General features: G+C 35.4%; 1 protein-coding gene across 4 annotated transcripts in view; it reads right to left on the bottom strand.

Annotated features, from left to right (window-relative positions):
• Window positions 1-23984, bottom strand: part of ANKRD28 (ankyrin repeat domain 28) — a 122750-nt gene that overhangs the window by 6347 nt on the left and 92419 nt on the right. For 2 of the 4 annotated variants that reach the window (XM_050340866.1, XM_050340857.1), the window contains exons 12-27: window positions 23303-23366; window positions 21943-22011; window positions 20244-20384; window positions 15936-16047; window positions 15288-15314; window positions 14311-14385; window positions 13047-13248; window positions 11614-11701; window positions 11033-11150; window positions 10223-10442; window positions 8763-8850; window positions 8583-8666; window positions 7918-8063; window positions 7650-7732; window positions 7429-7511; window positions 5088-5179 (exon numbers count right to left, since the gene is read on the bottom strand). In XM_050340866.1, the coding sequence (XP_050196823.1) occupies window positions 5088-5179; window positions 7429-7511; window positions 7650-7732; window positions 7918-8063; window positions 8583-8666; window positions 8763-8850; window positions 10223-10442; window positions 11033-11150; window positions 11614-11701; window positions 13047-13248; window positions 14311-14385; window positions 15288-15314; window positions 15936-16047; window positions 20244-20384; window positions 21943-22011; window positions 23303-23366 (1692 nt within the window). Of the gene's footprint in view, window positions 1-1502; window positions 1608-5087; window positions 5180-7428; window positions 7512-7649; window positions 7733-7917; window positions 8064-8582; window positions 8686-8762; window positions 8851-10222; window positions 10443-11032; window positions 11151-11613; window positions 11702-13046; window positions 13249-14310; window positions 14386-15287; window positions 15315-15935; window positions 16048-20243; window positions 20385-21942; window positions 22012-23302; window positions 23367-23984 lie in introns of those variants that run through there. The other 2 variants (XR_007632210.1, XM_050340878.1) reach the window with 2 other exon arrangements.

Genomic DNA, 23984 nt, shown 5'->3' with positions numbered 1-23984 from the left:
TTGAAGTTAATGGGCTTTGCAACAAAGATATAATTGTTTTGTTAAGCACAGTCAGGTACTTTAGGCCAGCGAGAAAAGCCTGGATCTGAAAACAGTGAGGAAGTCACCTGGCTGAAGAGAGACAAGTAATGGCAGCCAACAGTGGGTGAAGGCATTCACTAAAGACCCACTTCAGAAAACAGAGCTCAATTTCTTAAATGTTTCTTCATCCAGAAGCTTCCACCACAGCTGCTTGTCACAGACAGTTAATTTAATAACACTGCCTTATCTCAGTAACAAGCTGGCTAAAGCAGCAGGAACAGTTAATTGAAAAGGCAGAGTATAGACGGTCAATTAACCTATACTTTATTACAATATACAGTAATGTAAACTATAAAACCAAAGCCTAACTTTATTTTGCAGGATATCAGTTAAGAAATCCACAGAAGTCTGAGGAAATGCCAGCTGGGTTAGCAGACCGGAACATGCAGACACCTCTTGGTTGTCCAGCTGGTCCAGACAAACTACTGTGACAACTCCCAAATGCAAGAGGTCTCAGGCCATGGAATGACCTGCAGTCAAGTCACGGACAGCTGTGACATCTCTTCTGGGTAACCATGGCTCTAATAATCCTCAATACTGCTTCTTCTGCAGCTTCCCCCTTTCCCTATGTACTTGCCTCTACTCATTCAGTGTCAAGAACAACCCTTGAAACTCTCCTCAGTGGAGATCCGTGCATTGCTCCTGTCTCAGGCTTAACCATTCAGCACGGCACCTGAGGGTAAGTTCTGGCACAGGTCTCAGGTGTATCCATAGCACGAGCCACCACAATTGGTGGTGTCACAGGCAGCTCTAGAAGCAGGGTAGTCACGTATGTACAACCACATTATTCTCCTGATAAGAAAAGTTCCCTCTCCCTGTCTCCACCCTGCAGTGTGTGCCCAGATTATCCAGCAGCACCTCTGCAGCATCTCCCACTGTGTGCGACAGACGTGCCTACAATGAACTCAATAGGAAGATGCATGTTCAGGTACGTGTGGGAGTCTGAAGTCCTGTGCATTATCCCCAGTCCCTAACTTAAAGGTGTATAACATCCAAGTAAAAAGCACACAAGTAATTTTAATTAATAGATGGCTTTAAAAGCAAAGTGCATGATGGACTTCTATCCAGACCTTAGGAAGGCATGGGAAACAAGGCAATGCCTGTTCTACCAACAAGTGTTTCAACTACTAAGGAATCATCTTTATTGTAGAAGTAGATCCAGGTCAGGTTTTAGCATAGAGCTTGGGAGCAGTTATTGTATTAAACAATTGCACCTAAGTTTTAAAGAAGTAGACACACTATGGAAAATAATTGTAGCTAGAAATTCAGAAAACAGCAAGTAGGGGAGAGTCTTGCAGTTGAACTACTATTTGCCCAGGACAGACCTTGTGCTTGATGCTTAGAACAGAGCAAGACAACAGTCCCTGCCCAAAGGAGCATACAATCCAAGGAAACACAGATAATTCAAGCACAAAACGCACCAGCTGACCATGCGATAGGGCCGTACAGAAGTGCAGCGCAGCAGATGTTTTCATTGTTAGTAAGGTACCACAGCACTTAAACAGCTCAGAGTTAACAGTGACAGTCTGCAGAAGAGATACATTTTGAGAGGATTCAGAAGCAAGGGCCAGAGCTCGCCACACTTGGGTGATGACTGCATTTCAGGCATGTAAGGCAGAACAGAAGGCTCAGAACTGATACTCAGATGCACACCATTTAATATCTACAATTGCTGGAGGTTGTATGAAGGTAAGATGACACAAAAAATAAGTTTATTCCAGTTGGTCACATTAAACACCATTTCTTTCCCTAATGTAATTTGATAATAGTTTAAAGAAGAAAAACAAGCAGTCATCTGCTACCTTTTTAGCTTCTTTTTATTTGGCTCCCTCCCCCCCCCTTTTAAAGACTGCTAAGTTTTTGAATACTCATACTTACGTTCCTTCTGGAACAGAGCATCCCAGTTCATCATAAAAAGGGCCAATGTAAAGATCAAACAGAATACTTGCTTTTGTTACAAGTTCTTTGTTCTCTAAAAACTGTGTTTATATTAATATTCAATTATAGGTCTTAAGCTCCTGGCTTTCATAAACAGGAATGAAATATCACAGTTTTATTCTTGCCTTACACATAGCTTGCACCACGAAAGACTGACATCTGTGTCCTCTACCACTTTATTTTGGCCTATATTAATTTAATGTACAAGAACAAATTACATTTTTACGTCACTTAACTGTAAAATGATCATTCATATCTCAGAGCAACAATAGCTATAAATAAATTTGCTTTTAAGAATATGTTGGTAAACGTACTGACTCCATTGAAATACTCCTACTTGATTCTGGTATAATGTTCCCCATATTCTGTACTTGTTGTACCTGCATAAGCCTTCACAGAAAACCAAAACTACTATCTTCATTTGTAGATAGGGCAGTAGAAGCAGAGTGAGCTGAGGCAGCCTCCTTGCACAACAGAAAACTGAGCCTGCGTGATAGACACCGAATTAAGACTAGGGCTCCCCCTGCCCAAACACAGAGCTGCCCCCTACCCTAGGGCTTGAAAGTTTCCATGAAGGCACCTACAGGAAAATCAGAGGCTTATTAATGCAGTCAGTGCAACGAGAGTTCCCAAGATAAACCCAAGGAAATGTTACACTGGAAAAGAGATGAGAGTCTGAGGCACGAGTCATCTTGTAAGCACTCACAGAAAAATTCCTTCCAGAAAACTGGAACTCCAATATAAACTAGAATACAATGCTTGGAAAAGAACTAGACAAAAATAGACAACAAAAACCCCAACACCCAGAAAACCCCCTAAAATCCAAACCACACCCCCCCTTTTTTTTCCAGAAAGCTTGAAAGGCCAATGATAACTGTAAAGATGAATCTAGAAAGAGAAACCTCCATACTATGGAGTCTCCAGAGAATGCCTCCTCTCACTGCTCTGGTGCACATGCATATGACAAATAGAAGACAGATTATACCAGGAAATATAGCTAGCCTAGAAAGTTAAATAGTCAGGGAAAAACCCATTACAGAACAAAAAAACCCTGAAAAGTAAACTTACAAAAATAATGTCAAATTCAACAGTATTTTGCAGATGCAGGTGATCTCAGTTTCATCATGACTGGTGTGGAAACATGGGAAAAGAACTGAAAGATGTGAATAAGAACTGATACAGAACTGAGAATAAACCCTCAACATGACTGCTTTTGGAAAGTATACAGGACAGTAATTTGCTTTTTTGGTTGCATTTATTCTTTTAAGAACCAAGAGGATTAATTTTTTCCACTGACATTACTTCTTAAACCCAAGTCATCTCACCATACTAACAAAAGCAATGTGACTTCAAATCTAGAGTTTTAAATATCTTACAAATTATTTATAAACTCAAATGCAGGTAATTGGAGACACGTTGTTTTTTTTCCAAACTCATATATTTCAACAATGATCTATAGCTCAGATCCAGCAGCAGAGGTCTCAATTTATACAGCTGTAGATACAAATAAAGACTGCTTGCAAAAAGTCAATGCAGCTCTTACAGAAAGGGACAATTTCAAAGACAAAAAGTGGATCATCACTCCATAACAACAAAGGTCCTACTGGTTACATGTTCCATATATCAAGCTACTCTTCCATATAAAACACTGAAACTTTCTAAAATTAAAACTAAATTACTATTTAATCTAATTCTATCTGAAATGCCAAACTTGTGTGGCAGATCTCTGAACTTATCTGGACTATGCTAAAGTAAGAGAATGTCAGTGCTGTGATCCAAAATATTCCAGTGCCTATTTCTCCAGTCAGAAAAAGAATTCCTGGTAAATATTCTCAAGGTTGCTTAAAATTTTATAAACAAAGCAATTGCTAATAGAAAGAAAAGAACCACAGTGAAAAAAAAGATAACACTCAGTTACTTTAAAATTTAAAATGTGAACAGAATTAAAAAGAAGATTTTTAGATTTCCAAGCTGCCAGAGAACTTTGGCACAAAAAGACACAAATGTTTTTCCTGTTATGTCAAAGATCCAAGGGATCTTTGTTTTACAAGGGACTGGCTGGTTGCCATCAGAAGCCCACAAAAATGCAAACTTCTCCAGTCAGCGTACATGTGATAAGAAACAGAAATAAAAAAAGATATATTTTCCAGTCTTTTAATTTTAGGGGGTTTCGTTTAGCAGTTACTTCTGTTCCCTAATTTAGGTAAGGATTGATCTTTAAGTCACCCATGTGACTTTACGCAGTGTAATTTGAGAAACACACAACGAAAGTCACAGTGAGCATTAAGAGAGGAAAAACTTCCCAAAGTGTAAATATCATTAGAAAAATATTAATTAGGCACATGCCTGCTGGGAAAAAACAACACAAAGCAAACAAAAAACCCAACAAAAATCAATCCACTCCCCAGTCCCACCTACAGCTTTCATTTAAGACACACTGGAGTGTGGCATAAGAGACGGAGCTCCCACACTTTTAAAAGAACAGTTTCTGAGGACCACAGATGTCTTACATGAAAATATGCAAATTAGTCAGTAGACCTAATTTTATTTTGTTCTTACAAGGTGTATGATTTATTCTCATGATAAAACAGTTAATTTTCCTTACTTCTATGTGCCAAAAAACTCCAAAAAGCCAGAAGCTTGAGACCAGTAAGAGAGAGTTGTTAATCATACTTGATACTTGCTTTCAAAAGCTAACCCTGATATATACCTCTTGTGACAAAATGAATAGCAATTCAATCCAGCTTAACAGCTGAGAGTTATATTTTACTTTGAAGGTTATGTTTTTGTGACCATTTTCAGTATGCCAAAGCCAGTGCATTTCTAGGTGCATCATAAAACTATAAATGCAAACCAAACACTTCTCGGTCATGACCTGCATAGTTCTGGAACGTTTTCACTATCCTTATACTTCTGCTACTTGGCTAACATGATCCATCACCAATGCATTCTCTTCTTTAGAAGACCTACTGCAAGGCTCATATGAAATTTCCACAGTTATTGCTTTTCAGGGAGTTGAGTTTAGAACCACAGTTCCTTACAGGGAAACAAAATTAAATTTTTCTTACCATTTTCATCTACAGCAAGTACACTTGCTCCCTTCCCTAAAAGCTCTTGAACTACAACCGTTAGTCCATTTCGAGCAGCAACATGCAGAGGTCTGTGAAGACAAGCAAACTCTTATATAAACCTTAGAACAAGTTATTAAGATAGGTAGCTAGCATCTAGTTAGATGCAGTACTTAGACTCCTATGTTATTCACACATTATATAATATCATTGATATAATAATTCAGGTGGGAAAAGCAGACAATCTCTTTTCTTATTGCAAAGAAACTACAAACTTTCTTCTTTTTATGGCAGCACACAGAGAGGAAGCAGCTGCTAGCGAAGACCTGCCTGTTTATGGACTTTATTATGTTAAAATGTCAGAAACGCCTCACACCCTACTGTTGATAAATCCTTCACTCAACTGTTGTAACAGATATTTTCAGATCTGAGAGTTACTGCATATCACTGGCATCAATCACTAGAACCCTAACAGTAGACTAGTAGTCATATTTTATTGCATGCAAATGCTTACAAGAGATAGAAAAGCATTTAATCAATCTGCCTTTTAGAAACCACTATATTCCACTGGGATTAGAGATAAAAAAAAAATTTCACAGTATAATGCATGAAGCAAGAAAAGCAGATTACTTTTCAAAACTTCGAACTATTAACCATAAATCAATTTTGTGTTGACTTGATCTATGAAGGAAAGTGTAGCTTTATCTCAAATATTCTATTATATCTTTTTTCAAATGCAAGTTTTTCAAAATTGCTTCCCACTGGCTTAAATAGAACCCTACCACCACTCAGCAGGAAACAGAATGAACAGCTTACTTCCCCTCTGCTTCACTCATTCTCAGATTCTTAAAGTTGTTCAAGTTAACTGTGAACTATATTTTGAGTTGGAAACAAGTGCGTTACCTAGAGATCAGAAATGTAAAAGATACAAATAGGAGCAGCTGTATCTATGGTGCTTACAATAAAATATCAAAATTTCAAGAACTACTGCAGATATACTGACAAATGTACCGCAATTAAAATAATTTTAATATAGAGAGCAACAATTTTAATTATTATCTTGCCACAAAGGAGGACTTAATGTTTAAGTTGTTCAGAAAGTCAATTTAGTTATTAAACATTTGCTAGAGCAGTAATATTTTAAACATCTGTTAAAACCTTGCAATTTATATAAACATTTCATGGAGGTGCAAATGTGTACCTATTTTCCCCCACAACATCTCTTGATCAGAGCCAAGGCACATGGGTGGAATTACAAGAGCCTGTGGTAGCATACTTTCCCACTTCTGTTCTCATCTCATTTTTGCTTTTCCTTCCCTCGAGACATCCTTGCTTCAAGCCAGAAAGAGGCAATCAATCCCTTTCCTGTTTTCTGGTTACTTCAAGCTGCCTGAGGTGCACCATGGTGAGCAGCAGAAGCAAAGGAGGGAGTCTAAGTTGAACCTGAGATCTGCTTGAACTCCTTAGTTCAAGCAGATCTCAGGGAATAGTTGGAAGAACTGTAGGAGTTTGAGTAAGACAAGATTCCAGAAGGGACGTAATGCCAGAATAATATGCGAGTTGCTTACAAGTTCCACTGTTGTTTTTTTTTCCCTAAATGGTCTGTGATAGAATTATTGAAGCAGCCTGACAATTCACATGCCTAACTTGACTACACATGAGGTGTCAAGTATTGTCTGTAACACAAACATATTCTCCAAAATGAAAACACACAGAAGAGTCATTTTAATAGCCCATCCTTATAGGTATGACATACTATACATTTCTAAGCTTTCCTTATGATTTGGGCTAACAAAATAGGCTTAATTCCACTTGAGAGAAGATCTTTAGGAAGGTTTAGGAATAGTGTATTCTCCATGATATTTAATAGTAGTGTTTCATCCTCAAAACATGAAATAAAAACCATGCTGAAGAATAAAAGCATAGTTCAGATAGTTGTTTTTTGTTTGTTGTTTTTTTTTTTTTTAAAGTAGCTGTCTTTGAAGACCAAGTCTTAGTTTGCCTTGAATGAGTTGTTAACTGAGATGAATTGTAATTGAAACATTGGATAATTTTTAAAATAGAAAAATATTGGTTCACAGGTTATCTCAGTGGATGGCAGTAATTCCACACAGGAATCACAAGAATGTTTTCTTTATCATCCCTTTCACCCATCTGAAATTGGAACTTTAAGTATGAGCAAAACACCGTTTCAATTCCAAGTCAATTCAACTTTTGGTACCTGATAAACAATTAAAACTCAACCAGTTTGGGAAAAAAAAAATCTGAAAAATATTCCTCTTTATGAGCAAGATACACACCAAGAACTCATCTTTAAAATACCCTCACTGCTGATACGTACGTTTGCAAGGCTGCATTGGTGGCATTGATGAGGTTTCTATCCGTAATCTTCTCCAGTATTAACAAGGCACTAGTTTCATGACCCTTAACACAGAACAAACATCTGTCATATAACAAATACTCTTCACAAATTGCTTTGAATGCTTTTTCAAAGTAGGAGGATTTTCAAACAGTGCTTGATAACACAAAATGCACCACCGGTACACGTCAGACCACACACACCTTGCTGCAAGCCAAATGGAGTGCTGTGTTCTTAGAACTGTCTTGCAAAGTCAGATCAGCCTTAGCACTGCTAACCAGCACCTCTGGGGAAATAAAGATTTGTATTAACTAAAAGCATATTCCTTAAAATATAAATGGCTCACATTTGTGCAAAATGACAACAAAATTTTGACCAGATATGTTCACAGGAAGGTTAACTATAAGGCTACTTCACCCATAGTAAGATTAACAAAGCTAAGAGAAGAAATATATAAAGTTTTCTCTTTACCAACTGTATTCGTCTGTCCATTTTCTGCAGCCATCATTAAAGGTGTTTTCCCAGAAGAATCTACAGCATTTACTTGAGCACTGTGACCAAGCAGAAGCTGTAGACACTCAACGTGATCTGTAAAAGCTGCTGCATGCAGAGGAGTTCTACAACAGATCAAAAGACAGTATGGCCATGTTCAGCCATGCTTTCTACTTTATTCAAAGGGACATCCTGACTGAGATCCTACAAATACAAAGGTCTGGGCAGTCCCTCCCACTGATCTTTTGGAATCAGTATTGCTGGAGTTGTGACTGCTGCCTTTAGAAAATCACCTTCTCATTTCAAATAAATCCCCCCCATGTAGTTTATATAATAGAGATATAATTTGATTCAGAAAAATTAAAAGACGCATAAAATGATATCCATGAAGTGATACAATTTAAAACATGCTCTGACTTGCCTGTATAATAAAAAGCTAATTCAAGTTTATTAAATCAGAACAGGATTTTTAAAAATCTAAAATTTATTTCTAGCACAGAATAATAAGAAAAAACACCTTCAGAGAATAAAATCAGGGGAATGAGGAATTAACATAAGTAGCAAATACAAAACCCCCAAATGATTGAAGACTTTAGCACAGTGTATGACATTACAAACATTCTTTTGTGCATTTATACTCTTACCTTCCTTTTGAATCTGTTGAATTTACAATACCAGCACCTAGTGTATCAATTAACATTTCTGCAGCACCTTCATTGTCATTTATCCTATAATGAATTAAACAGGCTGTTATTTACAGAATGATAAATCTTTTGTTAAATACAGTAAAGAAATTTATGAAGAATAATTTTACACTTCCTTACACAGCACAATGCAAGGGACTGAAAGAATTTCCTTCCATTTTCTGAAAGATTTCCTGTTCCAGGAGCAGCTCTACACAACTGTCATGACCTAAAGCAAATGTAAGAGTTAAGTATTACAAAAAAGGGAAAAGGTATAATGATGGATTACAACAAAAAAAAGATACCTAAATTAGATTAAGCAGCATTTTATTTCAAAGTTTCTAAGAAAGACTGGTTATATTCAACAGGGCTACGGTAAGGAACTAAGATATTTTTAGAATCCTGAAAATCAAACTGACATTTAACACTGTAAACTTTATGAAATTTAGAAGGTATCTCATGACGTCTGAAAAACATCCAGAACACTTAGTTTAATTCTTTACACCTTTGAATTTTAGACTCTTCTGTACATTCATCACCTTGTCCACATGAAAACAACTCCACCATTTAAAGTTTATTTTTGTTCCACTGACTTGTTAAACCCAAACAAAAATGAAGTTGATAGTCATAACAAAATCTTAAAAAGAACATGTTCAACCCCTCATACTAATATTTTAAAAATTCTATACCCTGCTTCTGGACAGGCAGCTAACAATGGTAACTATTTGTTCGACCTTAGATGCATATATACAGAGTACCTTAGTTCAACATTCACTGATGTCTAAAGATTTGAATTTTCACAAGTCGTGTCAAATTTTCATCCTACAAATCAAGCATTTCTCTCAGTTCTGTTTTATTCAGAGATTGTTGCCACTGTTAAAATGGACCAAGTTGCAAGATTTTAATTTTATGAATGTGATAGAGATGTTATTTTAGTTCAAAGTATCACCCAGCTGCATCAGCTCAGTAGTTATTATTAATAATTGGAATAAACCCTTGCTTCTTAATTTTTCTCTATCATGTCACTCAGAGGCGAAATAAATGACAACCTCTACTACGTCAGAAATGAACACACAGAACAAAATCTTTAGCAAAGGAGCTGAATGAATTTCCTACCTTTTAAGGCCTCCCTCATTCTCAAATCCATGAAAAGTATCAGTGAAGAAAAAAATAAATTCTTATTCAATCACTTTTATATACTTTAGCTTCTTATGCCTATCATGGTTGATATGAAGCAAGTTTAAAAACAGATTTAATCTGAAAATATTCCTCCCAAGGCTCCCTGTGAAGGTTATGTTTTTGGGATGTGTGGCCCATTTCTATTGAAGGGTACTATGCTGAATTCCTTGAAAAACTCCCTGAGGCATAAAACTAAGAAGATCGTATATAACAAAAATATAGGACAAAAATAAACATCTCTTATTATGTATTAGATGTTAACACGTTCCTCTTCAAGATACCACATCTGTCATAGTCTCCCACTGAGTAATACAAACGGAAGGAGGACAGACTTTATATGTTGCTTTTCTACGTAGTAATAACTTCTACCTCAGTATAAACAAATACATTTAGAGCCGTATTTTAACTGGGCTGTACGTTACCATTATAGCAGGCCCAGTGCAGTGATGTGTAGCCGTGATTGTCTGCTATTGCAGGTACTGCATCCACAGATGTCGCTGACTGCAGGAGAGCTCCCAGAACACCTATGTGGCCACATGCAGCTGACAAGTGTATCGGGGTTCGTCCCCTACAGTCTCGTAGTAAGGACTTAGCACCATGTTGAAGCAGCGCTTCCACACATTCCTCATGCCCAGTAACTGCCTGTGAGAGGGAGAGGAAAGAGCGAGGTGGAAATTATTCATATATATAAGCCAAGGTGTATAACTAAAGCAAGCAAACCTCAGGCAAATGCTTGCATTTTTAATTAATAACAAAATAAGTTACTCTTAAATCTGAAAACTGCCATTCTTTTGGAAAAACAGCAATGTATTGTAATATTGAAGACAGAATATTTTCTTGGAATAACATGGAATGAACTGCTAATCTCTAGGGCTCATTCAATTGTCTTATCTGGCAGAAACTATAAACAAAATATTTGAAATATGGCATGCATCATGCATTTCTTCCTCCCATGAACACTAACTCCCCACCCTCAACAAAAAGCTGTAGTCTAGGACCTCTCCAGTCAACATTTTACAGAAAGATTAAGAGACTCTAGAATTACAGAAGAATTCTTGAGGGTAGGGTGCAAACAGGCAAAACCTAGCCTTTTGAATGCAACTAAAAAGACGATTAAAACTAAAAATGGCAAGATGAGAATAATGAGAAATTCATTACTACCACATATTAAGTCTGTACTTGAAATTGGTATAGATAAAACTGGAAAAAAAAGAGAAGGAATATTCTCTTACCCCTCTATGCAATGCCGTCCTTCCCCACTTATCTTTGGCATCTACATTTGCTCCTTTGTTAAGGAGTGAATAAACGCAATCGGTGTGCCCGTTGAGAACTGACAACATCAGAGGAGTCCTAAGCAGAGAGCAAAATACAGTGTAATCTACCTGGAAATGGAATAGACTAGCACTCAGCTGAACTGTAACAACTACTATCCTTCTGGTCAACGTTGTTAAAATTCACGTCATGAATGATCTCCTCTGGCACTACCTTCACACTGAGAATGCCAGTCATTTGGTTTTTTGATTCAAGAAAATAAACTGATATCCCCTAATTGAGAAGTCCTGATTCAGTTACTAGAATCCATTTTCTCAGCATCTGGGCAATGAGACACGTTTCAGTTCCCTCCCAGATGAACATTTTCACTGCCAACTTTATGTTTATTGCAATACACACAGTTGTATTTGTCCAAATTAAAATATAATCTCTCTTTAAAATAATAAATTAAAAAATCGCCACTGTTAAATAAATATTTAGTTTGTCCTTTTATAAAATGCCATAACTTGTGAAGAACGGAATGTCTGCCATTTAAACTCACTGTCCATTTCCATCTTGAATGTCCACTGCATTCTGTGGTTCTGCATTTCCTATCAATAGCCGCAAACATTCTGAATGACCATTTGTAGCTGTAAAACATTATGAAAATAAGGGGTTTACATTAGTTGTCTTTGAGTAGATGGCTCAAACAGAGTGCTAACCTGCTCAGACTAAAGCCCATTAGCTTGAAAACACGCTGTACTGCTTTACCATTGTTATAACCTAAAATATGAACACTAGAAAACAATTTCAGAAATCAGGTATTCTCAACTGTACAGTATTAAAAGTAATTGAGTCAGGCTGTCAATTGCCAACAGACAATTTTTTTTTTAACATATAAATGTAGTTGCACACATTAACCATAATTAGAATATAGGCTTATATGACATCCACAAGAAGGAATGATTAAATATAGTAATTAGTATAAGTTTTGCTAGTTTTAAGGCATAGATAACCACATACTTAGCAACTGATATACAGATTTCATTAACAACTGTAGCATGAGCATAGTTATAAAATAATAACTGAAATCACACTTAGAAAGGGGAAGGAAATGTAATGCATAGACGTAATAAACCAAGCAGTTAAAAAACATGGGAAAAAGAAGAAACAGAAAATTGAGAAATCCCATTTAAATGCAGCTCATGAAAGATAAATGATTGCTTCTTGGAAGGGAAATTGTTTCTGAACTACAGCTGCAGTATTCAGTCCACATAAGAACAGCAACAATTCATGCTTCTGTAGCTGACAGAAATGCTAACACAAGTTAAGAAAGCTAAATCAAATAGAAGAATACAGCTTGTGCTCATGGACAACAAATTAAGTGGTTAGAATGATGATATTTTGTACATAATGCTCTTTTAACAGCAACATTTCTGTAACAGCATTACTAATAATGTCAATTTTAATAAGCCTATTTTCAGAGAGAGAAAAAAATAAGAATAGAGTATGAGTGCCAGACTCCCAGAAAGGTAGGCTTAGACATATTTTCTAGGAAATTCATCGAGAAAAGGAGTGCTATTACTTTGAAAATGTTCAGGAGTCATTTAAATCCTTGGAAAAAAAATCCAAGTAAATTTTCATGTCTCTTCTCAAACTGTCAAAATTCTCCAAGGCTCCAGTCATTTCTAGAAGTATTTTACTGCCACGACAGGCAACACAATTCACCCAAGTTTGGGCTGTGTGCTGACACTCATCAGCACAGCTAGCTCAGCCAGTTGAATGAACAAGGACAATGTACCCCTCCAGAGGGAAGTGTAGAACAGCACTCCTTGAGTTGAACTGATTTACCTGATTAATAGTGGTTTCTATTCAAAACTGTTTCGTTATTCCTTATCATCCATTCCTAAACATCATTTCTTAGAACATTAATTAGATTTCAAAATACAAAGATGATCCACTTCAAAAGACAAAATTTTAGAAGTTAGAACATACCTGCAGCATGTATTGGAGTTCTCTTTACAACATAATCTTTCACCAAGATGGATGCTCCCTGATTAATGAGCACATCTACACATTCCACATGTCCCTTAAAGGCAGCAAGATCCAGTGGTGTCCTTCCATTGTTATTCCTCACATCAAGGTCCAGCAGTGACTGCACCAGCACTTCTAGAGCTTGATGGTGGCCATGATAGGCCTATAAGAATAAGAAAATTCTTCAGTTTTCCCATCCTTCACATTTTTTCCTTTCTTACCAGGACTACATAAATGAAACTGTTAAGATAGTATTTTTGTTTTAATATTTAGAAGAGATACTGATATAGTACATCAGTAATCACAATAGTTATGATTAATTTAAAAAATCCCACAATTTCAGCAAAAAGATTGGTGGTTTTTTAATCTATCTATCTATCTATCTATCTATCTATCTATCTATCTATCTATCTATCTATCTATCTTTCTGTTTTATCCTTTCAGCAACAGCAACTACTTTCAGAAAATCATCTGTCTCCAAAACTAATAGTCTTTTGAATACTTCAAGTTTCATTGCTTAATGTCAGTTATATCATACTCTGGTTATTTCAAGTGAGGAACATAAGCAAACCTAAGTAATTCCTGTTAGCTTTTTACATAAAGTATTAAAAAAATTCCAGTAAAAAGAATACAGTACAAATAGCTTTCATTTACCACTATTAAAGATTATTTTTTACCTTGGAGATAGATATATATATATATATACAGGTATTGCCCGAGACACTGTATTTTCATGAAGTACAATGTAATTTTTCAATTGCTTGAAGTTCAGTGAAAAGATGAAAGCTACATATTCAGCTGCTTACTCTGTATTTTGAGTGTATTTGTATAGACAGTTTCACCACTGTCCTACCCTACTCTTTGTGCAAATCTTTCTTCAAGTATTAAGGAAAAATATTTCTCTTACTAAACAACGAGGGGGGTAAAACAATGTGATAATTAAAAAAAAGTTGTAATTACTTACAGAACAAGTCTTATAAAAGTTTCGTTAGTATAAATTATAATATAAATCTTAATTAGAAGATTCCACATGAAAGCTGTTCCATGAAGCAAGTTTCAAGTGAAATGCAAAAACCACCCTGTATACCTCATTCAGGAATATTAGTGCATATGTTTGTATTTTTACTGCTATTAAGCTATTTTGAAAAAATCCAGAATGAATAAACCTGTGCAACGACTGTGTGCCACTAGAAGAGCTGTCATCACTAAAGAACGAAACACTTACTGCTAAATGCAGTGGACTTATGGGTGCTCTGTTGTCTGAATCATTCAGCATGTCAGTACCTGATGTTTCCATTAGCTGAGAGAGAGAAAGTCAGAGTGAGTGCAAAACCCCCTTATCTTTCAAAATGCTCAGCAATATTTGCTACAGTTTCCATTATACACAGCTTGAAAAAGAAAAAAATAGGAAGAATAATATAAAATTACTATCTCCTGATCTCCTTCAACCTTTCACAGGGTTTGAATTACACTGACTGCATCCCTTTCCCCATATTCAGGCCCCAAGCCCAGTTGGTTAATTTTGCATAACAAAGCAATAATTAAATCAGAAACTAAGCTAAAATTATTATTTTTTCTGAAGAAGCCATATGAAATAATTTAGATGAAATGTATACAAAGGGAAGACAAGGACAGGTGACAGCAGTAGGAAAAAATAAAAAACCAAACAACCAACCAAGTAAGCTTTTGGATTAGGTGAAAAGTGAGCAAGAAAACAATATGAAACGGTCAGAAGGCAGAACAGGAAAACATTTCTGAGAGAGAAAAAATGGTCTCAAAAAAGGCAGAAGCAGTATAGCATTATATGTATATTATAAATATACATTTCTATTTGTTACTTCCAGATGTGTTCAAAAGTTTTAATTCTGGGTCTTTTTCAAGACCATTTAATTGAGTACAAATGCAGAATTAAAACATTCAAAGTGGTTGAAGAACACAACATACATTCAGATCATATTTTCATTATCACACTTTTATAACATGGTCATACAATTGTTTAAGTAAAAAAGTACATGGTTTAAAAAGTTTCCTATTTTAAAATTCCAAAGTGCAATTAGATCTAGATTGTAGTTGAAATTAAATAGTACATTTATTCACTGAAGAAATGGTTGAATAAGTCTAAAAAATAAGCATTATTTTTAAAATTACATGTTCTCTTTTGCTGTATAGTAATATTTCAACAGTGAGAAATAATACACTTACAACATCTAGAGGTGTTTCACTTGCAATCTGCAATTAAAAAGTCAGAATGCATGTTTGAATACATTTGAATATAGAACTGCAATTTCAATAAAAACACTGAAGTTGTATAACATAGCGTATCAGATAACATATTTTTGCAAAAGGAGTAATAAAAAACTAACTAAGGTTTTATTATCTAAAATTCTATTATGTGGCCAGTAGTTACTGTAACGACACAAATTATTTTTATAAGGCACCTTTTCTTTACAAGTTTTCCATACATTTTCATTTGCTCCTTCTAATGACCTTCATGAAACTTCTTAGAAGTTCATGATGGTTACTTTATTTCAGCCACCAGCAAAAAAAATTAGCAGTATAGTCTAAGTTAAGAAACAAAACAAAACAAATGTCCCACATTCTCAACCAGAGGATCTCCTCTATTCATCTGAGAATGTATTATCTTTTTAAGCCAGTACCCAGCATCTTAGCTCCTCACCTTGCTTCTATTTCAGGAATACCAAATGCTTAAATATTTATCCTTACAGAGGCTGAAAAACAGTATTGACCCAGCTTACAGGTGAAGAACCAAGGTGGAGGAATCCCCTGGCTTCTCCATCACCCTCTGTAAGAGCAGCTGTTACAGCTTTCATCTATGATATGTTTTCTTACCAATTCAAGACACAAGCGATGACCGTAAGCAGCTGAATAATGAACTGCATTGTATCCTTGTTTATCTCGGATCCCCGGGTTGGCATCGTTTCTTAGCAAGTATTCCAGGCACCTATTCAAATTGACATATGCAACCATGTATCTAAATGTTGAATTTCAACTTAATGCTAAGTGATAAATTGTTCCAATTCAACTGGAAAATAGAATACAGCACACAGGGACACTGATTTAATGTACAACATTGGCTAGGACTAGAAAACACCTAACTCATTACATCAGAAGTTAAGGTCATTCACAAAACTCAAAATTTGAAAGAGTCCTACTCTGCACACATCCTCCTGCATCTTCTGAATTATCTGGCTTGGTTAAAACTAGTGTTTCATGGCTATTTTTCTTCTAGATAACACAACTGCAGTTACCTTTCCTAATATCAATGATTACCATTTTTTTCTGCATCAGTACGTTCCTTCATACTTATTACAGAAGAAAGACAACCAGTAGCTGATACCATGGTGGCATCCTGGAGTCACACACACGTTCACCTCTACCACCAGATGCTAGTTTTTTGATTTGTTTATACAGTAAACACACTTAGTTGTTTACATACTTACTTGCTACCATTCCTTACTCTCATTACACAGAGCTATAAGGCAGAACATGATCAGCACAGTTTCAACCACAGACACTCAGCCAGAAGGGTGAAAAATAGGGGATTCAAGTCAGCTCACTTTCTCCCTAGTTTTCCTTTTTTAAGAGACCCCATGTGTTCACACTAAATGATTCCAACCAATAACTCTACTCATTCATAATTTTATGCTGTCTATAATTTCAGTAACATTTTGCAAAGTCTTTATCACAACCTTGAACTTGTTGGTGAAGCCATTTGGTTTTCTTAGGTGTACAACAGGGGCTTCTCTCTGGGTTCACTAAATACTTCTTTATCAGTTTAATAAAATGCATATGAAGCTAAAAAATATACTATCCTGTCAAATCCAGCTTGGAATCCAGCTTCCTTAACACAGTTTACCTAAAGGTCTCACAGATTACCGTTATCAGTAGTGACAAATGGGTATACTGACAACATGAGTACAGTTCTAGCTCCCATTTATCTCATTGAAAATTGTTTGGTAGAAAGTTCAAGGGAATTTCAACATTTTTAGTTGTATGACATGGGTATGCTGTGACGTCACGTGGAAAACTTGCAAGGAGGAGATGGCTGATTTAGATTTGAGAGGCAGGAATACTGACCTGCCCCCTGATCAATGCCATTAAGAGTGCAAACTTGATCATTCAAAACCCCAAAGAACCCCATTCAGTCCTTGGAGAAATATAGACAGAAATCCTACAAAACCAGCCATCTCCAGGGGGAAGACAGCATGACACTGCAACATCAGAACTCTGAATTCTTTCAAGGAACAGCCTGGAGTCAGCAGATGGAACAGTGCAAGTTCATCAGCTGAACGAGATCCAGTACCAGCCGAGATGAAACGGAAACACATTTCGGCACAAGTAAGACAGCTGTACCGGGACAAGGGCCTGATAACCTCCTGTGCAACAACAGCTATTTGCTGAAGTAAGACCTGACATTTGCTTTTCCAAACAAAGGTTGAAAGTAACAAACCAGGTGAGTGAAGATTAAAGGGGCAAAAAGCTGCAGCAAAATCCATGAACAAAGAAGTGTCTAATTACAAAGGACTGCCTCATAAAAAAGCTGAGACAAGCAGAAGCAATGCCAAGCTGCAGTCTGACTTTCATCATTTTGTGCCCAGCATAAAGGAGAACAGGACTTAAGCAGGTAGTGAAAAAGGTAAAAATGCCGAGTTTTAAGAGTAACATAGATAACGTAAGATGTAAGTAACTTTACAAGAAGTTCGGCATATCTAATAAAAAGGTACCTATAAAGCATATCTACGTTGTTAAACCAGTTAACTCGGGTTTTATTTTCCCAGTAAACAAATGCCTGGATTTCATTAATGGCAACCATACTCGCGTGTTTTTATTTGAATTAAAATGGGATGAGATTCCTGAGAACTCAAAGACACGTCAATTTGTCTCATTAAGTGAAAATTACAGTCCTTACATTTTATTTGTCCACTCCTCTTAACTTTCTTTGTTAATTTTAATCAGTGATTCTGTGTTAAAAATCATGGTTCACTAATAAATGTTACACGTCACTGGCCTTGGCTACCTAAATTTCTACGCTTGTGTACCTTCTCTACTTAATGTGCTCACAAAGCCCACAATACAGTAAATATGATGCAGGAAGCTAAGTCTACTAAAAATCCTCAAGTACCCATTCTTTCAGTGCAAAACAGACAATTACTTTTGATATTTCTTTGCATCCAAGATAGAGACTAACTCTGCATCTTTCGCATACTTAACTGTCCTCAACAGGTCTCTTCAAAAAGGAGATAATTCAAACTTTCTGAAAGCCCAGGCAAGTTAAATTTATTTCCCATATGTTTATTGGTGAACTGTCCATTAGAAAATTCTAACATAGAAACAGCATGGGTTTTTTCTCCCCTAAGATTCTGCTTATTTTACCTCATTCTGAAATCATGTTTTTCTCTCTAATCTTGTCAAAATGAGGCTTACTGGTGTTTGTTCCACATCAGAAGCATTTTTAAAGACACAGAGGAAATACCTCTAAACAGGAACAAACCAGAATATAATTTTCAACAAAAACATCCTCGTCTCTAAACTCCGTCTTTAAAGATGTCTGAACAAAGAATGTAAAACCACACACAAATGCATTTGGAATTTCTATAAGATGGCTTCCTGACATGTTTTTTCCCAGGCTTTATATGCCAACTGAATAATCATTTTAACTTTATTCCTATTTTGAATATGAGTTGAGCAGCACTGGTTTTCCAGCTGTTACTAATCATCTTGCTGCATCAATATAAAAAGCTTCTCCTCAGGCCATTCTGCTTTGCAGCCTGTCTTCCAGAGACCCAAATGTTAATCAGAAGGGCAATACCACGTGGGTCCCACAGACAATCCTTTGAGTTACCTCACAAAGCTCTGCAGTATTGTCATCACCATTCTTGCTTGTGCCTTTTGTAAGACAGATGGTAAAACGATGTCATCTGAAGAACCATTATAGTTTGGAGGTTTTCAGAGCAACTGGGAAGCTAAAATTAATCCTAGCTCAACTTGTAAGAGCGCAATTAAAGCAAAATTATCTCAGCTAACTCCAGCAGGAATTGAAAGTATATCTAAAAAGCATAAGACAGTTTTATTTTGCAATCTGGCTTTACATAAAAAAGGGATGTTCTTCAAATATAAGTTCAATGGCCATGAAAATATGTTTTATTTAGCCTTCAAAACCCAATCTGTAAGTTATATGCCACCTCATTCCTATTGTTACCTCACCTTTTAAAAGATGCTGTATTGAAACAAGACAATATGGCACAAAGCAGCACTTCTCCAGTGAAGGTGTCGCTGTATGCATGTGAAATGCACACCACGACCAGTACAGGTGAGTGTGTGCACAAGCAAGTGCTGCTCAAGTCTCCCCAATATATACAGTGTCTGGAGCTTAAGTGACATCATCGATTTTGTGCTATCTATATTCACTTTGCATGACAGCTTTTACGGCATTAATAAGCATGTAAAATATAACCATTAGTTACAAAAAAAAACCATAAGAGATTTCTGGATTTACAAAAGATTCTGGATGCATTTCATTAGTAAAAGTGTAACTATATCACAAAAACTTACACTCTCAAGAGATAGAGTTGTAATGCCTAATGAGACTATTTTAATCAAGTAACAAATGGAAGAAGCATCTTATGTGGAAATGATGAGTTCATTTATATCCTGCTGTAGACTTTCTGTGATTCACAGTCTAGCTTCACAGTGCATTCCTGATTAATTACACAGATTTTTGGGGCAATATTAAGAACCCTCCATAAAACATCATCCTTCATCAGAATTTATTTGTAAAGCAAAATGACCCTACTGCTCAGAGCTGTCTTAAAACTCCCCACAAAAGATATTTAGCCAACCACTACACAACAGATGGGATTAAAAACTCTATTCCCAATGAATTCCTCAATTAATATATCTCCATTACAGGACACAACAAAATTATTACAAGATACTTTACTATTGTCCGTTTCCCCCCCTCTGAAATATTTGTTACATAACGTATTTTATATTTTATAATGAACAATACGTTGTCAAGTTCCATCTTCAAAAATACAAAAAAATGCATTTGGCAAATCTGAAGGCACAGCAATACACGACATTCACAGCTCAAATGTTCCTAATGAGAAAGGCTTTAGTACAAAGTATGCCACTTACTTCCCATCTGTGTCTGATGCAGCTGCATAGTGCAGAGGTGTACAACCCCTCTCATCAAGGTCATTCACACTAGCTCCAGATCCCACAAGGGCAAACAGGCACTGATAATTACAATTGGCAGCAGCATAATGGAGTGGAGTTCTTTAGTACACATTTAAATAAAAAGTACAATGGTAAATAACAGCAAAATAATATTATAGAGACAGAAAAAGCAAAATAAAGTGAAACTTAAATCCTCCTTACATTTTCAAACAAGTATTTGGGGTGAAGAATGCACTATTACAATATTAAAAAGTGGGGCCATTTTCTAGGGACCATTTAATAATGTGGAACAGTATCTAGGGGATTTATTTGCCAGCCAAAATATGCACAAACTTTGTATTAAAGGAAGCTTTATATGATTTTTTTTCTGTAAACTTGTAGAGGGAAATCAAGTTTACAATAGAAATATTATTTTCTGTTAAGTAATTTCAAGCCACATGGAAAAATATGGACAAATCAAAGAACTGCACAGCAACTAAATGAATTAAATGTAAAATACAACAATTAACAAACAGATGTTTTTGATAAACAGACTGGAATTTTGCCTAAGAGACAAAAGCATTATTTATTTATTTTTAACTATACTAACATATCAGAGGCATTGAAAGAAAAAATTTAAAATATACCTTGAAATATTAGTACTCATGTATAATCTCAGAGAAAACTTATAGCAGCTTCAAATACAAACAATTCTCTAAATAAACTAGTTCATCCAAAATTTCAAAAGGATCAAGATGACTCAGAACTCCACTTTTATTTTTAGAAAGAGACTGCTGCTATAAATATCTCAATTTCGAGGAGACAGTCAGGCACTTTAAAGTGTCCCACCTCTTCCCTCTCTCTTAAAATGACTTTTTCCAATTTCTTTCCAGTTTACTTGAATATTTTCCATCTCCTGAAATAATTGCTTTAGATAACATGCACGTTAAACCAAAATCCAAACCAGGAAAGAAAATAACTTTCAATGACACAATTTGTGACAGATAGTTGTTCCTTTCTCAGGAAATAATGAAGTGGAATTTAAAGCAAAATACAAGTTTGGGCCCATAACATTTTCCTCAGTTCCTACTTCTGCCGTTCACATCCTGGAAAATCATATTTTCCATGACGTGACACGACATTTTACACACAAGTACTGATCATGCCATATGAACTTAAATAATCCTGTACTAAAAATAGGAATTAATGTCATTCCAAAAGCGTTTAGAGCTTAAACAGGGAAACAGAAAGGGATGGATATAGTGAAAGGAAAAAGGTGAAGCAGTTATAATAAAATAATGGATATTTTAATAAAAAAGCTTAGAAATAGCAACAGATTTATAGATTTGACTAATACATTATTTGGAAAACATTACTAATGTCCTTGGATGAGAGCAACTTAAACACACTAGATCCACGTTGTAAGCAAAAAAAGGCACATAAAAATTACAGTTGAATACGAAACTCAGTCTCTAAAAACAAGACAAAACACCTATTTAACAAAACACAATAAACAAACTATATTTGTGACTTTTGATGTTGAAGCACAGTTTATTAGAGACATTGTATCTTAAAAAAACATTTCACCTGGAACACACAGACTTGCCCACACAGCAATATGCTACTTCTGCAATACTTTAAACAGCCCTTTACAGTATAAAAATCTAGAATATCTTACCTTCCAAATCTGTCCTTTTTGTTGAAGTCTGCACCAGTATTTAGCAGAAGATTTAGGCACTCCAAATTCCTATTAAATTAATGCACTGTTACTCATGATTGCAAATTTAATTTCTTAGTATTGGCCTCTATGCATATCAGAACTGCTACACATGTACATCTCACATGTTATTTTTAATGGAACTGAACTAGAATATGAAATTTTTGATAAATATATTTCTGCATGTAAAACAGATTTCATAACTGCTGGACCAAATCGGCAAAGAATATAAATTATTTCATGACCACGTATATACATTTTATTGATATCAAATGGCACGCATAAAGCACATAAACATGAATGCAATTCAATTAAAAAATTCAATTCTTGTAAACAAACAATAACACCTGCATGTTACATGCTTTTTGCTACCAGGATTCCAGCACAGAGGCAACTTTTTACTGCATGTTTTTTAAGGTCAAGTATAAGTTGCAACATAAGTATTTAACTTTTTTGCATAATCGATTTTCAATAAAATATAATCATAATAATAGATGTACAACTCTGTTTATTGTTTAAACACTACCTTGGTAACTTTCCTAAACTGGAGATGAATGACGGAATGTGTCACAAATTATGTGATTTCATATGAAAAGATAGCGATTTAACCCTAATCACTTGCAACAAGGATGCATCTATCAAGTATCTTTTGACTTGGAATGATTACTTAACACCATTACTTAAACAATATTCAAACAGAAAAATGAAAATATCAATATCATGGAGTTCCTGTGTCCCACAAAGTGTGTCATGAAATTTATTACCCAATTCTTCCAGGCAATTTTGAGTAGGTGCTATAGAAAACCTACAATACAATAACAATAATCACGTGTGATGAGTGATGAGTAAGTAGTTCTGACTACTTCATTCACACAAATTCTGGAATTTAATTATTGCTTTTAATTTAGTTAGATTATCTTTTGTTTATGGATTTGGTAAAAGCAAATTTCCCAAAGTTGCTGTTTTCCACCCCATGTTCTACAGTGATTTGAGGTGGGCATGCCATTTTTGAATGCTGTAAGTTCTAAAAATTATATAATCATCCATGGAAATTAAAAAAAAAGTCAGTTCATCCCCAAACATAAACCTAAGGTAAGGCTGATGATATCTGGACAGTGTACTCCAGCAATTACTTATTGAGCTGAATAGTTAATTTATTTTTACTGACTGCAGATAGAATCCATCTTGAAATTATTTTCATCCTTACATAAATTCCAAGGGGAGCACAGAGAGGAAATACTAAAAAAAAAAAAAAAAGAGCAGGAATGATCAATTGAAAAGATAACATTAGATATGAAAGCATGAATGCTTTGTTGCATACCCTCCAGCAGCAGCTGCATGAAGACAAGTCCTGCCAAAGTCATCTGGTGTGTCAATGTCAAAACCTACAACAGAAATATTTTGTAAAAACCATTATGTAACATCACCTTTCACAAAACTGCTGTCATCTACTGCTAAGAGAAACGCTTGCTAAGCAAACTTAACACCTATTTGCAAAAAAGCACTCAAGCATTAAAAATTACTTCATTTGAAACATGTCCTTGCTATTTGCAATGTTTTGAAAAACAGGCATTTAAATAAAACAAAGGGATCAAAAAACGTAACTGCAATTTCATATCTAACCACATATTTTGACACAAAGATTAATATTTAAATTAGGTTTCAAAGCTACCTTTTTGGTTTGAAAGAACAACTATACTCTCCTAAGAGTCTTGCCCTTGTGTAATGTAACTTATTCATTCAATCTCCAGTTTTCGTACCTGGGAATGATGGCATTTTTTTTAGCTTTTTAAGAACTGTTCAACAACAATAAATAATGAACAACACAGGATGCCTTATGCAAAAGTGCTATTATTTCAAGACTGTTTTCCTACTCCATGTCCCATAAAACAGGTTTTGTAGGCATCACTATGTTCTCTCTCATTTTGATAGGTAATGCTATATGGCAAACACTTTAAGAGTTTCCTAATTTGATTTGAAAAGTAGTCTTTGATGTTTTTTTC

This window comes from Myiozetetes cayanensis, unplaced genomic scaffold (genome assembly GCF_022539395.1).
Source record: "Myiozetetes cayanensis isolate MyiCay16 unplaced genomic scaffold, myiCay2020 scf1, whole genome shotgun sequence".
Taxonomy (NCBI): domain Eukaryota; kingdom Metazoa; phylum Chordata; class Aves; order Passeriformes; family Tyrannidae; genus Myiozetetes; species Myiozetetes cayanensis.
The sequence above is the reverse complement of the archived record's forward strand: the minus strand, read 5'-3'. Positions and strand labels throughout refer to the sequence as shown.